Source organism: Bombyx mandarina, chromosome 22 (genome assembly GCF_030267445.1).
Source record: "Bombyx mandarina strain Sakado chromosome 22, ASM3026744v2".
NCBI lineage: Eukaryota > Metazoa > Arthropoda > Insecta > Lepidoptera > Bombycidae > Bombyx > Bombyx mandarina.
Genome location: NC_143228.1, coordinates 9,313,927 through 9,329,890, shown reverse-complemented (window position 1 = coordinate 9,329,890; position 15,964 = coordinate 9,313,927). Strand labels below are relative to the sequence as shown.

Genomic DNA, 15,964 nt, shown 5'->3' with positions numbered 1-15,964 from the left:
CATGCATACGTTAACTTGAAACTTGGTATCCATGTAGAAAATACTGTGTAAAAAATGTAGAAAATACTACTTATGTACTTAATGGATAGGCTAATATTTATATGAGTGTTGGACTCCCTACACCAGTTGCGGGGGCGTTAATAATGAGAATGTTTGTGGGGGTGAGAAATAATAATGTTAATTTTAAATGCCCAGCGAAGCGGACGGGTACAGCTAGTTATGTATATATATAAAGATATACCAGCTTTATGAGGGTAATGTTAAATGTTGCGCGCGCAGGTATGGTGTTCGGTCGCTTCGGTCCGGACCAGAAGACGCAGCTGATAACGGCGCTGCAGGACGAGGAGCTGACGGTGGGCATGTGCGGGGACGGCGCCAACGACTGCGGCGCCCTCAAAGCCGCGCACGTCGGAATATCGCTCTCCGAAGCCGACGCTTCCGGTACGTACTTTTTTATTTATTGCATAGATTGGTGGACGAGCTCACAGCCCATATGGTTACCGGAGCCCATGGATATCTACAACGTAAATGCCGCCACCCACCTTGCGATATGAGTTCTAAGGTCTCAGTATAGTTGCATTACTGCTTCACGGCAGAAGTAGGCAGAGTGGTGGTACCTACCCGTGCGGACTCACAAGAGTATAAGTTCCGTTATAGAAAAAGAAAAAAAACGAATAAAGCTGACAGAAAGAAAAGAAAAAAAGGAAGATGGAAAATAGTAACGTACTGTTATAATAAAAAAATGTAATTATTCTGAACAAAGAAGGACCCCTTTGTCATGGCGCCGCAATTCCGAGGAGTATTCCTCCAACCTTCCGAGAGTATCGGGATACTTGGGGTCGACGTCTCGAGCGATGTCAAATTTCAGAGTCATTTGTAAGACAAAGCCAAGTTGGCGTCCAACACACCTGGACAAAGGCATTTGCTTTATAAAGCACAAGTCCGGCCTCGCGTGGAGTATTGCTCCCATCTCTGGGCCGGGACTCCTAAATACCAGCTTCTTCCATTTGACTCCATACAGAAAAGGGCCGTTCGGATTGTCGATAATCCCTTTCTCACGGATCCTTTGGAACCTCTGGGTCTGCGGAGGGACTTCGGTTCCCTCTGTATTTTGTACCGTATATTCCATGGGGAGTGCTCTGAGGAACTGTTCGAAATGATACCTTCATCTCGTTTTTACCATCGTACCGCCGGCCACCGGAGTAGAGTTTATCCATATTACCTGGAGCCACTGCGTTCATCCACAGTGCGTTTCCAGAGTTTTTTTTTGCCACGATCTATCCGACTTTGGAATGAGCTCCCCTCCACGGTGCTTCCCGAGCGCTATGACATGTCCCTCTTCAAACGAGGCTTATGGAGAGTGCTTAACGGTAAACAGCGGCCTGGCTTTGCCCCTGGCATTACTGAAGTCCATTGGCCACTCACCATCAGGTGGGCCGTATGCTCGTCCGCCTACAAGGGCAATAAAAAAAAGAATAAAGATTCTATAGAGTAATAATATACAGGTAACAATTTAATATAACTTAATAATTCAGTAGATGTAAACATCATATTCACATATTTAATAACTCTTGTAGGAAACGTTAAAAAATGCCGAACCACATTCGCCATTGTAATTAAAAACATGATATTTGTAATTTTAATGAATCATTATTACTGTATAATAGCCGGCAAACTTCTTGAGCATTTGTTGGCGTAGTGGGGGTAAGTTCGCGCATGGTACACTCACGTGCAAAAACATTATTTGCTCTGCGTAAAATAAAATATAGGTTAATAATTTTAATAATTTAATCTTGGGGTAAAATAGATATTCCTTCTATTAAGTAAAAACTAGAGCTGTTGCCAGGTCTTGGTTCAGTTGAAGCGAAGCTGGTATTTGTAATTTTTTTTTCGTTATCATAATCTTGACCATCATCATCATCACTGTTTTCATCACCCGACTCGCTATCATCGTGATGAGTCGACATAGGGCTCATCGGTGTAGTTTATAACTCGGTCGGTTCGGTCTTCTTTTTTGTCTACGATCTAAAATTCGGTTCTGCGCAGTCAAGGTCATTTGCTCAAGAAGTTTGCCGGTTACTATACATTACTACTATTTGCTCAGCGCTCTAAATGCGACCACATACAGTGACATATATATTAAGCGTAAGTGTACACGCATATTAAACAATAATTTATACATAATTATTTTATTTATTATTATTTTTCATGGATGTTGTTATTGATATTTTCACTTGGAAAGATAGGAAAACGCGTTGTGTGTTTCCTACATTAATATATTGATAACGCTAAAATTCGTCAATAGTTACTATACAATAAAATAAAATTTTAACAAAAAGAAAACATTTTGCAATACAATAAAATGAGAATATCATCCGTGCAATCGAAGTCAAATAAATATGCCTTATTAAGGATAACTTACAAACTACAAATCAGATAATAATAAAATTTTAATGGAACCACATGAGAAACACCAATTTTCAATTAAACAAAGAATCAAAAGATCCGTTTTTTGAAGTCGGTAAAAAATCCGTTGGGAGAACAAGAAATAAATAATGCTGTATTGTTTTATCATTATATAATTCTTTAAAGACATTATCTACTTTGTTACAGTGGCGGCACCGTTCACGTCTCAAGAGCAAAACATCACGTGTGTCAAACTGCTAGTTCTAGAGGGACGTTGTGCACTCAGCACTTCATTTGCAATATTTAAGTACATGGCTCTGTACTCGCTGATACAGTTCTTCTCAATTCTTATTCTATACAAGGTATGCATTATTTCATTCGTTCACCTTAACACCAAATAATGAGATTAACTGTTATACGGGTATAATAAAGCTTAGATTAACTGGTAGATCATATACGGCCACCTCGTTAGTCAAGTGGTCAATGACCCTAGTTACAATACTATACTATTTATTACTGGAGTGGCCAAGGTATTTGCTTCAGGAAGCCCAGTAACACAAAAAAGTATTAGTATGGTGTGATAGGATGACCAAACTATTTTTTGTCAAGTAAAAAATTCTCAATGAATTTTGTAACGTGAACCATGTCTATCTAACCAAATTTACTGGTGGTAGGACCTCTTGTGAGTCCGTACGGGTAGGTACCACCACCCTGCCTATTTCTGCCGTGAAGCAGTAATGCGTTTCGGTTTGAAGAGTGGGGCAGCCGTTTCAACTATATTTGAGACCTTAGAACTTATATCTCAAGGTCGGAGGTGCATTTACCTTGTAGACGTCTAACACCAGGTGGGCTGTGAGCTCGTCCTACCGTCTAAGCAATAAAAAAAATTTAGACTTAAAAGGCAACCCTAAAAGGGGAAAACGTTCACCGTCTTCTATTGATCGTGGTAGCACCATTCGACCCTGGGCAACAATCAGTTCCTGTACATCGACCTGGTGCTGACGACGCTGCTGGCGCTGTCCCTGGGCCGCGCATGTCCGGGCCCGCGCCTCACGGCCGCGCTGCCGCCCGTGTCGCTGGTGTCGCCCGTCAGCCTGGCGCAGCTGCTGCTGCAGGTGCTCCTCGTGCTCATGGTCCAGATCTCGGCCATCTACGTTCTCCACGGCCAACCTTGGTAACTTCAATTGACCCATTTCTATTTATTCTGATCTATACTCTATACTAATATATATAGCTGAAGAGTTTGTTTGTTTGATCGCGCTAATCTCAGGAACTACTTGTCCGAAAATTACAATGCTATTGATATAGATATAAAGGAAAAAGGGTGAATATCTCGAAAGACTACTGATCACTGGCCAAGTGTAAGGAAAGAGGCCTAGGAGGCGTAGTCCCATGCGCTGGTCCGATCAAATTAAGACGACATTGGACTCCAGCATCAATGTCGCTATCCACTGTACATAATCCAAACAAAAATACTCCCTAAAGGTCACGACCTTCAGCACTGAGAAACGCGACGCAAGGAGGAGGAGGATTGATATAGATAAATAGAAGAGACATAAATTCCCGGTGACGTTTTGTTCACAGGTTCAAATCCATCGAAGGTGGACCGAACATAGAAAATATAATGTGCTGGGACAACACAGTAATATTCATCACGACCTCGTTTCAGTACTTGATCATGGCCTGTGTTTACGCCAACGGCTGGCCGTTCCGAGAACGCTTTTACGCTAACTGTGAGTCAACATAATCCTTATCACTATAATATATACTAGTTTTTAGTATAGTATATACTATACTATAAATACATAGTTGCATATAACACTCTAATGGTACCATGCCGGAAGCCCTAACAAATGAAATGCCAATAATAATTTTAGTTTCATTTCTATCACATAAACGAACGTATATAATAGGAACAAACAATAAAAAGTCAATTTTACATTATTAAATGAGGTACAAATTATGAAAAATTTTAAAACGAATATTTAATTGCGCTTAGCTGTACCCGTTCAAAATGTTTTATGTTTGTTTGTATGTACAATCGTCCTGTTGGTCACACTAACTATGAACATTTTTACTGATCGAAATCAACCTCTAAGCAAACTTGCGTTGTACAGAGGTACAGTTCAGAAAGTTACTCCAAAACGCATACAAATTCAATTTAAATCCACTAAAATGTTATAATATCACATGTTGAATGTCAAAACATGATATTTATGTATATATCACTAAGCTGAACGCAGTAGTAATGTCAAACCCAGTACCTGCTTCAAAACATTGTGTAAAAGTCTCGATCATAATTTTTATTTATTGCCCTTGTAGGCAGACGAGCATACGGCCCACCTGATGGTGAGTGGTTACCGTTGCCCATAGACTTCAGCACTGCCAGAGGCAGAGCCAAGCCACTGCCTACCGAAATAGTGCTCTGTGTTCATGTCCACGGCATGCCTGTTCCTAAGATCCCGTGATGCAAATACACTTAATATTTCAGATTCGATGGTGCTATCGCTGGTGACGCAAACCTCATTCGTGATACTGCTGTTGATGTGCCCCTGGTCGTGGCTCGCGCATTTTATGGACATTAAAATGTTGGACCCCACAGATCCGGACCAAAAAACTTTCCGTACTTATCTAATGTTGATACCCTTCATACATCTGATCTTGGCTTTTACTATAGAAGTGAGTATACACTTTATTAGTCTATTGATAATTCGATTTTAAATTTCCGTAAACGTGTTTGAAAAGCATTCTTTGTAACATAATATTATTTTAAATCCCGCGAAACAAATGCTGCTAAAATTTTCTAACCTAAATTACCTTAATGATGTTAACCATCTTGAATTGGAAAAGCACCTTTCGCCACATATTATTTATAATCCTACGAAACAAATGCTGCTAAAATTTTCTAACCTAAATTACCTTAATGATGTTAACCATCTTGAATTGGAAAAGCATCTTTCGCCACATATTATTTATAATCCTACGAAATAAATTCTGATAAAATTTTCTAACCTAAATTACCATAATGATGTTAACCATCTTGAAATGGAAGAGCACCTTTCCTCACATATCACTACATAGTATAAAACAAAGTCGCTTTCTCTGTCCCTATATCCCTATGATTGCTTAAATCTTTAAAACTACGCAACGGATTTTGATACGGTTTTTTTTAATAGATAGAGTGATTGAAGAGGAAGGTTTATATGTATAATAACATCCATAAATTGTGGAGAAATCAATAATCAATTACAGTTTCCGAAGCGAAGCGAGGGCGGGTCGCTAGTTATTTATAATCCTATGAAACATGCTGATAAAAAAAAATCTAACCTAATTAATTACCTTAATCGTGTTACAGATGACGTTGTCGAATTCAGAAAAATTCTCGAAGCTGTCGAAGTTGATCCGGAGACGGTGCCGGGACAAGGAGGACGCGTCAGTGGAGGGCGCGTGTCCGCTGTGGGCGCCGCCCGCGCACGTGTGCTGACTGGCGCCGCCCGCGCCGACCGCCTGCCCCGGACTCGTCCGCAGCTAGCACCCGGCGCGCCCGCCCTCGCGCGGTCCACAACGCGTTAAAGGCAGATCTACACAGAGTCAGCTACTGACTCTAATTAAATATTTCCACTATAAATATTAGAAGAGCGTCAGCGTTAATTAGTCCAGTCATTTTAGGCCAAATTAAGTGAATATCTCGTCAAATCGACGTACCACGTAATAGTACATTGTGCACCAAGGGAGAAAAATAGGACATTTCCTCCCGCGTGTAAAATTGGCTAACTTGCGGGATGGGATGTCCTACTTTTTTCCCGCGGTGCACATACATTTTTTTTTCCTACCAGGCCGAAAGTTCGTGGAGTACCGAGCATACTCTTTAAAAAAATTATTTCTGTTTTTTATTTTTTAAATAAACTACTACTAATTGAATAAGAACTGTCTGATGAACTCATCTTGGCTTAATACTTCACTATTAAATTTTATTGCCTTTTGTTTATTACACTTTTACACTAAACACAATATTGCAAATTACCCAAGCACAACAATGGCGGAGAATTTTAGGTGCGTGAGAGCGAACGTAGACACTAACGCGCATGCGCACTTGTCAGTACCCAGGGAGGAAAAGTTACACGTCTTCCCTGTACAGCGGGAGGAAAACCGAACTTTCGGCTTAGGTAGGAGAGAAAATATATTACCACGTAAAAACTTGTATTTTGGCATTCTCAAAATTCACAAATGATAATAGTAGCAAGTTTTAAAATCAGGGGCAAAGGTCACAAACGTTGAGTTCAAGGTAAAAAAATTATTAAAGAGAAAAGTTGTGGAGAATTTAATTCTCTGCAATATTGATAATAAATTGCATAAAACCCATAGAAACCGAGATATTTGCAAAAATTGTAAAAAATAATCGATTTTGTGACCTTCGACCCCTGACTTTAAAACTTGCGACCATCCAATTATATATGAATTTTGAGAATGAGGTGCAGGATGCCAAAATACAAGTTTTAATTTGTGGTAATATACTGGGTATGTCGATTTTCCGAGATCAACCCCCTATAATGACTGGACTAACTGGCAACACGAGACGCCGAATGTGAATATTGTCGGATCTCGAACCCAGCGCTGACGCCTGTAACTGACTCCGTGTAAATCTGCCATAACTAGTAATGTATCATGGAATTCAGTTCTCAATAATTTGTAGTCAATGATGGCGTCGATCCGGCGTCCGTATTAATCTAATTCATAGGATAACGTGTATTTAATAAGATGAAATGTTAAATTCATTCCTAGAAGTGTTATTTCGGGGTCGTAAGCGGACCTATCACAAAACTAGAGTTACCTATGGGTGTCGTGTGTACATGTGAAGTACTTAGACGGTATTGTGTATACTTTATCGAGTACTTGAGTCGTCTATTATCAAAGGTGGCAATCTGTGCATTTGGACAAAAAAATGTTATTGATATGTCAATACAGATTGATTTGAATATAATCGTCTCCTTCAAAGAATACGGTTCAAAACCTGCATTAAATAAAGGTTAATACTCATAAGATATCGTTCAGATGAGTTTTGTGACTGCCTATGGAATACAAAGTCAATAATTCGTTTTTCTGATTTACCAATAATTGTCCAAAAGTCACATTGCCGGCTTTGATAATAGCCGACTCACTTACACGTTTCGTTATACTATTTATTTTTTAATCTGTATCTCGGTTGTTTCTATTTTTATTTCTTCGTGTATTTTTTTTTACGTTTTGGTGCTTAATAATTTATTTATTTCGTGCTGTGATAAAAATAATGCCAATTTATTGAAAATCGATATTTCGATACCTCACTTACCCTTTAGTTATTGCTTAATTAATAAAGCAGTAGTTACTTTTTTTATTTTTCTCTACTTATTCGCTGGCTCACGGGGTCAACTTTAGAGAATTTGCTAACACTGCCCCTAGCAAGAGTAGTACTACGCAGAATCTATCACCGGATCAGAATCACGACCCACTGAGACGATCCGGCGAGCGATTCAATGGATTAATAGTTACTTAAGATAGCTACATTGAAGGTCGAATTTCAAAAAAACGGCCCAAGCAATGTATTTGCATTTCTTAATAAATTGTACTTACACTTATATGAATCGTATTCCGTACTTATTAAATACTAAATTGAATTGTTAAAAACATGAAACGAAAGAAAAAAAAACTACATAGGGTTCGTACTTAATGCAATTAAATTTTACAAGTTTTTATAAACCGTAATGGTTCCCAACAATTTAACTTTAGCTACATCGGCCAATATTTTTATTTTTCCTAAACATATTCCACATTCGATTCTCGGTTAGTGTCTTTATTATCGATAATTGTTTAGGTTCTGAGTTGTACGTGTCTTTTTCCTTATGTATTTATGCTTGCGTTACCCGTAACGCAGGTAAATCTTGAATGATCTAATTTTTATTGATCAATTATATAATCTGAGAATCATTTACTTTGTAAAATCATTACATCATACTAACCGTGTCTTCTAAATATTTGCAAACTTTTCACTGACGTTTTCTTCCGTTTTATTTCGAATATGGCGAATTAAAAAAGAAACCTCAATTTATTTTAATAAATTTTTATTATTAAAATTTACATAAAACGTTCACTACTACTAATTTACATTAAAATTTATTCTTGCCTGTCAACACTTAATTAATATAATGTAAGGCCTTGTCCTACGTAAGCGACAAACCGAAGCGATACAGTTTGACCGATGTTTGAAAAATAATCTATTGAATATTTTTCAATAGATTTATAATAAAATTATTTTTTATTAAATATACAGTATAGTGAATTTTTACTAATTGAATCAGATTTAGCAGGGATATTAGGATAGTAACAACTCTTTGTTCATTTGTGAAAATAGGTCGAAACATGTGACACAAAAATCACGTGTTTTATCGAAATTAGTCGCACTGCGTAGCATAGCTATTGTTCGCTTTCCACCGCCCACCTAGGACAACAGGTAAACCATCTTGTGCGTGATTTACGTTATTTTCGTAATTAATAATATCTTAGTGCCAAACATAAGGTAAAGTGCATGTAATAATTTCGAATAAACAGTGCTATTTAGAGAGATTCGTTCAATAGATGAAATTCTATAAGCACTTAAGCGACTGTTAGCGGATCGATCGTAATAATACAATGGTCCCTTTTAATCATTTCAAATCAATAAGTCGCCGATATTATTCGATTGTAAACGATTGCATTAAAATCGATTTTCCGTCATAATCGCTCGTCACTAAACCATGTGCGGAATTCGTACTTTAAACAATTTCGAAATACTATTTAAACGAATCCTTATTTATTAACACCTGAAAAGTACGTACCGTCAATAATTCAATTATAAACGTAATATTAATGTGTATACAACAGTTTTAATATTTTAATGAACTGGGTAGATTTTTCACGTAAAACAATTCGAATTATGAGTCGAAGTTAACGAACGTATTATTTAGCCAAAGTTGAAATTAGAACGAATGAATGATGTAGGTAGAATATTGTAGAAGATTGATAGTTTAATTAAGTTAAATTAATTGCTACCGTTCGGTCGGTTGTCAATAAAACTGAAGGTAAAGTTTAGAACGAACACCCCGACAAGGTGATAAAATATGTATGTATTAAAAAAAAAAATTACATCATGTAAGCATTAAGTCCTAGTTAGTTTAATTTATTGGTTTCTGATGATCTAGTTGAGCAATTTACGAGTCAAACTTCGTAATGAAATAATAACTCGATTGTTAGTCGATACCAATTTACATATTACGTGTAATTGTTTGAAAGAGGTCCAAACTTTTTTTGACAGATTATGATTTGAAAAAAAATTTATATGTAATCATAGTAAATTGTTGCATTTTCGTGTTTATTTCCTTTTTTTGGTTTTTTTTTGTAACATTTTTATTTTCGTATGTTTGTTGACTATTTTTACGTCGTTTATTACGATAATGCAGTTCAATGTAATCTTGTCGCGAGACTTAGATGAATGTGTTGTGTGACCAAGAGAAATCGAATAAAATAATATTAATATAATTGAATTTTTATTACTAATTCATGTAATTCCATGTCAATAAGAGTCATATTATTTATCGCCAATTTAAAAGCAGGAGGAACTGCGACAAACACCCACATATTACAATATTTTGACCTGGTTGGTTGATATGGCGGAAGCTAGTTTATAATCAGTACATAGGGTGCAATGCGTCGGAATCGCGACCTGCTGAGAAGATCCAGAGAATTAAATATTTCAATTTAAATAATCAAAGAAGAAAATGTCATCTATAATAGTACTTTCATTGTTAATTAAAAATAAATATTAATTAATCTCGCGTATTGTATTAAGGGCCATGCTCCGAATACTTCACAGTTTTAAAAATCTTAGCAAATTATATTACCACGACAATAATTTTACAAATGATTTTCAAACTAACCGAAAGGTTCATATCTGTCATTGTGTAGGTACGTCTTTTATCAGTCGGTGGTCGTCCAGATGTGGCATCCTGATAAATGTCAATAGATCGAATGTGACGAACCAAAAATAAAAACAAATAATAAATAAAGTAAAATTTTTAAAATTTTGTCTGTGTACATATATTATATAGACAAAATTGTCTATATATGTAGATATAGACAAAATTGTCTATATATGTAGATATAGACAAAATTGTCTATATATGTAGATATAGACAAGATTGTGTGATAAACCTGTTACGGCAAATACGTTGTGTAACCCGGTGGAGGAGAATACTGCGGCGGCATGGAATCCTTCGCACGAACAAGAATCGGGCGTACGCTTCCGGGTATAGGCGGTTCTTTCCACCTATAAATGTTAATATTAATTGGTAGTTTTGGGAAGGTCGATGTGACTCAATTCGATTTGGGTAATCTATATATAACTAGGCAAAGACAAAACAGTTACGCTTATATGACTCGGCGGTGCAGTATTTAACACCCCGGACCGGCCGAGGGTCGTAGGCTCGATTTTTTTCATGGGGCAAACATTCGTGTATATAACAAATTCGTTTGCTCTTTGTGAATATATTTATAATCCATGAATACGAATTTTGAATTCGTGAACCCGCAATATGGCGGACACTCCCTCCCCCCGTCACGTGAGACTATTGACCCCGTCCATCTATTGAAATTCAGCCATATGACGGTGTTTTTCGAAAATTAAAATATCTTACCAAGGTATCAAACTAAGATTGTGTGGCGGTTTCGGCTGCGCTAGTCTTTCGGCTCGTTCTCTCCGCAGCTGGTCGGCGTCACGTACCGCTGCGCAACACGCCCTTAGCGTGAAGTAGTACAGCAACTCGACCCCGGACAACAGCGAGAAACCGAGGAACAAACCAGCGATCCCTCCGAAAGATACTAAAATTTTCGCATTATTAGTTTACATAGGTTTTTTTTTCGTACAAAGACTTATTAAAGGTCGAATGCCAGTTATACAATAAATATTTGTCATGCAAGTGTACTCGTAGTGTTCGCTCACGCGGCCCGTACACACGTTCACTCTCTCCATGTCAACCAATCCAGTTTCTGCAGCATAGCCGTCATGGCACAGTGGTATGTGAGGAATGTAGATTTTCAAGGCCATTTAAATCTAGTACCTACAGATACGTAAGTATCTATGGAAGCTTCAGAACGCTACTTCGACAAATCGGCGCGACAGGAAAACCGCACTTGTGGCCGCCGCTAATTATTTATCCGACCGCGACAGGGTAACGCAAATCCGCCGTCGCCCGAAATATGTCTTGTCAGATCCCCGGATTCACTCTCGGTGCTTTTAAGTCCCTCAAGCACTGGTTAGCGTCCTCGTCCAACGTCGAAAGAGTTCAACGAGCGCACTAACCCATAGATAAAGCCCACTGATTTTCTCGGTAGATCTTTTCAGTGAGTCGCAAATCCGATCCGGTGGTAGATTCTGCGAAGCACTGCTCTTTCTAGGGCTAGTGTCGGGAAATTCTCTCAGCTCCCTTACCCGTCCGGACGTAGCTGGAATAGCCTCTTAGACTACCAGCGAATAGCTACACACTTAAAAAAGACATACCTAAAAGGTCCACCCATCCAAAGAGCACTTCGCGCTTATAGCGCACCATCGGCCACGATACAAATTCCGTCTCCAAAGAATTGCTTTCGCCCCCTCTCGTAGCACTATTGCACACATAATAAAGAATAATTAATAATAACTAACTATTTCATAGTTCCCATGCATACCAAAGACCGTTGAGGACTTATTCCAGAAATTGAAAAGGTATTTTCCTTCAACGAAAACAATAGAGATAAGTATCTAACATTTTCTCGTCGGTTGCTAATAGATTTTCTCTTATTTGTTTCTTAGTATCGATTGATGATGTACGTTTTCAATACAAAAATATTAATAATAACACATAAGAGTAAATGTAAGCTCTAATATCATTTTGAATTCTGAACCGTTAATAATTGTGACCGAATCATTGGGCAAATGCTCTTAACTAATTTATCGATGTCACTTACTCAGTTTCAGATAATTTTTCAACTTCGTAAACGGTGTGGGAACAGCCCAGCTCACATGAGCATTTAGTCACATCTGTAATAGCGCTTGCGTGTTTCGCTATGCATTCCAGCTCCCGCAATGTACATTGCTTGTATCCCTCTGAAAGAACAGGTTTCTGTTTTCTATGCGCAACAAAACGAATTAAACCCGAGTCTTACTCGTGGTTGTGTCTGCACGGGTAGGCACCATCGTCCTACCCATTTTTGACGCGAAGCAGCGTGACTGCTGCATTCCGGTTTCTTTAGATGAAGCAGTCATAAACTAAAGAGGACTTCAATCTCTTGACCCTAGATAGATTCACGTTACGATACGATCTCTGGTAACTACCTACATAATACGAGTTGATTCGTGACCTCGTCGAATTGCCTAGAAAGTTTAAAAGCTAAGAATCGAGTTAATTCACTTTTTTATTATATTTCATTGCTCAGATGGGTGTGTTAAGTGGTCGTCGGAACCCATTTGCATGAACAATGCCAATGCCGCCACCCACCTTGAAACACGGGTTCTAAATCCCAGTTTTATAGTGCAACGGTTGCCCAACCCTTCAAACTGAAACGCATTACTCCTTTAACACAGATACAGGCAGGGTGTACCTACACGTGCGGCCTCACAAGACTCTCTACTAACAGTGTTTTTTTTTACACTAAGAACGATTATAACTTATTACCAAACTCACTTATAGTTGGATAAAAATGAGGCACGCATTTACAAAACGAACGACTTCTTCGCATACGACATTGTCTCATGCAAGCTGAATAGGTGTAGATATTCGATGTGTCCAGGTGCAATTCATCGGCGAATACGCAACGCCTTTGACGGATTGACAATTGGCGAGCATCATCAGTTGTATAGGTATGCTTGACGGAAAATGAAACCTTTTCGACGCGATAATCCCATGAGTGCTGAGCGCTTTGTTCTAAACCAGCCATTTCTTCAGTCGAATGTATATAAATCTGTTAGATAAATTACTAAGTAAAATAAATAAAATCAATAGACGAAAATAAACAACATGAAAGCAATTTTGCGTTGTACGTACGTCGAACGTCGTATTTTTGCGGTCCGAATTAAACATAAATGACCATTTTGCGTCAGTTTCGTGAATAAATGCCTCTATAAACTGTTCTTGTTGTGCTTGCGACTGCCTGTGAACATTTTTTAATTATGATATTCATTCTACATAGATTAATTGCTTAGATGGGTGATCAAGCTCATGGCCCACTCAGTTTTAAGTGACCACCAGAGCCCATAGACATAACAACCTAATTTTTTATTTATTGCTTAGATGTGTGGACGAGCTCACAGCCCACCTGGTGTTAAGTGGTTACTGGAGCCCATAGACATCTACAGCGTAAATGCGCCACACACCTTGAGATATAGTTCTAAGGTCTCAGTATTGTTACAACGGCTGCCCCACCCTTCAAACCGAAACGCATTACTGCTTCACGGCAGAAATAGGCGGGGCGGTGGTACCCACCCGTGCGGGCTCACAAGAGGTCCTACCACCAGTAATTACGCAAATTATAATTTTGCGGGTTTGATTTATATTACACGATGTTATTCCTTCACCGTGGAAGTCAATCGTGAGCGTTTGTTAAGTACGTATTTCATTAGAAAAATTGGTACCCGCCTGCGGGATTCTAACACCGGTGCATCGCTCGATACGAATGCACCGGACGTCTTATCCTTTAGGCCACGACGACTTCGAATGCCGCTATTCTTCTTGAGAATGTTTTAATTGTATAGTAATAAAGAAAATTATATGTTTTATACGTCTGATTTTTATTAGGCAATGCTATTCCTTTATCGCGGAAATCATTCGTGAACATGTGTTAAGAATATTTGTATTTCATTTCATTTAGATACCGGACCGCGAATTTGAACACGGGCATAGTTGAATCGCTCAGTACCTATAAGTACAGCAGGCGTAATATCCTTCAGGCTACGACGACTTAAAATTGGTAAAATATACCTACTCTTCGATTAGTTCGTAAATAAAATCACTTCATTTAATCATTACCAGGGCCAAATTTTCTCCGCGTGTCTTGAATTAAAAGCATAACAAAAGCCCATTTCCGTGAATACAGGTATAAGCAAATCGCAACACTCTTCGGAATCTCCTTTCCACTCGCAGTCGTAGAACAATGTTTCGCAATGTCGCACAACCTGAAGACATCCATTAAATATGTAGGTAGGAACTATAAGTGTGGTCAAGGTCAAAAGGTGACGTCTCTATGGTTCAAGTACCTAGACTAAGTCGCATTTGTTTCTTCTTCACTTACTTTAAATACGGCTTCTTTCGAATCTCTAGCGGGTTCCGGCACATTGTTTTCATTTTCGCCTACAAGTCCCGGCTCCGCTAAGTATTCAGCGGCATGTTCTGCTATAGAACTATAGCTCAATGTGGCCAGCCATTGCATCATTTCGGCAGCTCGTTCTGGAGGATCGGAACCCCAAACACTGGAAATTCGCAGTAAAAAGGCCTGAGTTGAAATACGCGGCTTTTGCGATACGTACTTACCTTACATAAAATCTTACTGGTGTTAGGACCTCTTGTGAGTCCGTGCGGGTAGATACCCCCACCCGCATATTTCTGCCGTAAAGCAGTAATGGGTTTTGGTTTGAAGGGTGGGGCAGCCGTTGTAACTATACTTGAGACCTTAGAACTTTTATCTCAAGGTGGGTGGCGCGTTTACGTTGTAGATGTCTATGGGCTCCAGTAACCACTTAACACCAGGTGAGCTGTGAGCTCGTCCACCCATCTAAGCAATAAAAAAAATCAAAACTCATTTCCTATCGGTTATTTCTAATAGTGTACGCATTTTACCTTTCGATATACTCTTGCAGTAATTCATCATCGACAGGACTAGCATCACATATTGTCACAGCCGGAAAAGGAACATCCCAATTGTGAAAATCCGTATCGAGACCTGAAAATACCATTTCCTAATTCACTTTTAATGTCTATTAAATACTATTGAGCTACGACAAAAACAAAGTTTTACCTGTAATCGTTGGATTGGTTTGAAACTTTTCCCATAAGCTTACGATAATAATACAAGTCGTTACTGCTCCTATGGCAGTAAAACTGAACCACATAAACCTACAAAAAAATAAATCAGAATCAACTTCTAAAATGTAGTTATAGAAAAAACGGTAAATTCATTTAATACGTCCACGTACTTTTCACAAAACGGTCTGTCTTTTTCTGCGATATATCTAACCCCGTGTAGTGTTGAATTATTGAAGAATTCAGTTGTTTGATGTCGTAGACTAGCAGCAAACAGTGATATGCCGTTGACCTCCTCGTTTCTCTCAATTTTTCTATTACTTTTACGTCCATGTTTTACTTTATTCTCTGGATAAACTTTCATATCGTTTCACATTTTCAAAATAAATCATCGACTAATGTAGTAAAGTTACGGAGCGTTGGCGTGGTCGCTTCAGCATTACTACACATCACGCTACTGAGATTGTATCACAACGATCGATTACTCATAGCGTGAT

The 15,964-nt window shown here is 38.4% G+C and overlaps 2 protein-coding genes across 2 annotated transcripts in view; one reads left to right on the top strand and one right to left on the bottom strand.

Annotated features, from left to right (window-relative positions):
- Nucleotides 1-9,957, top strand: part of LOC114244707 (polyamine-transporting ATPase 13A3) — a 24,557-nt gene extending 14,600 nt beyond the window's left edge. Inside the window, exons 15-20 of the mRNA XM_089736997.1 lie at nucleotides 280-441; nucleotides 2,614-2,768; nucleotides 3,357-3,580; nucleotides 3,991-4,139; nucleotides 4,898-5,085; nucleotides 5,762-9,957. Of these exons, the coding sequence (XP_089593123.1) occupies nucleotides 280-441; nucleotides 2,614-2,768; nucleotides 3,357-3,580; nucleotides 3,991-4,139; nucleotides 4,898-5,085; nucleotides 5,762-5,890 (1,007 nt within the window). The 3' untranslated portion in view covers nucleotides 5,891-9,957. The remainder of the gene's footprint in view (nucleotides 1-279; nucleotides 442-2,613; nucleotides 2,769-3,356; nucleotides 3,581-3,990; nucleotides 4,140-4,897; nucleotides 5,086-5,761) is intronic.
- Nucleotides 5,806-15,964, bottom strand: ppk23 (amiloride-sensitive sodium channel pickpocket 23). Its single transcript, XM_028176656.2, has 11 exons — nucleotides 15,641-15,964; nucleotides 15,463-15,560; nucleotides 15,285-15,387; nucleotides 14,740-14,917; nucleotides 14,478-14,623; nucleotides 13,497-13,602; nucleotides 13,137-13,413; nucleotides 12,421-12,559; nucleotides 11,975-12,078; nucleotides 11,112-11,295; nucleotides 5,806-10,744 (listed from the first exon to the last, which is right to left on the bottom strand). Exons 1-11 carry the CDS (start codon nucleotides 15,829-15,831, stop codon nucleotides 10,633-10,635), a joined length of 1,638 nt encoding a protein of 545 aa, XP_028032457.2. The 5' UTR covers nucleotides 15,832-15,964; the 3' UTR covers nucleotides 5,806-10,632.

What these genes read in the sequence shown, in the direction of transcription:
- ppk23 (XM_028176656.2), bottom strand. Translation starts at nt 15,831, where the DNA reads ATGAAAGTTTATCCAGAGAATAAAGTAAAACATGGACGTAAAAGTAAT. An exon ending in GAAAAATTATCTGAAACTGA is followed by an intron (nt 12,079 to 12,420) that starts GTAAGTGACATC and finishes TGTGTGCAATAG; the next exon opens with TGCTACGAGAGGGGGCGAAA. An exon ending in TGGATGGGTGGACCTTTTAG is followed by an intron (nt 11,296 to 11,974) that starts GTATGTCTTTTT and finishes CGAAAATTTTAG; the next exon opens with TATCTTTCGGAGGGATCGCT.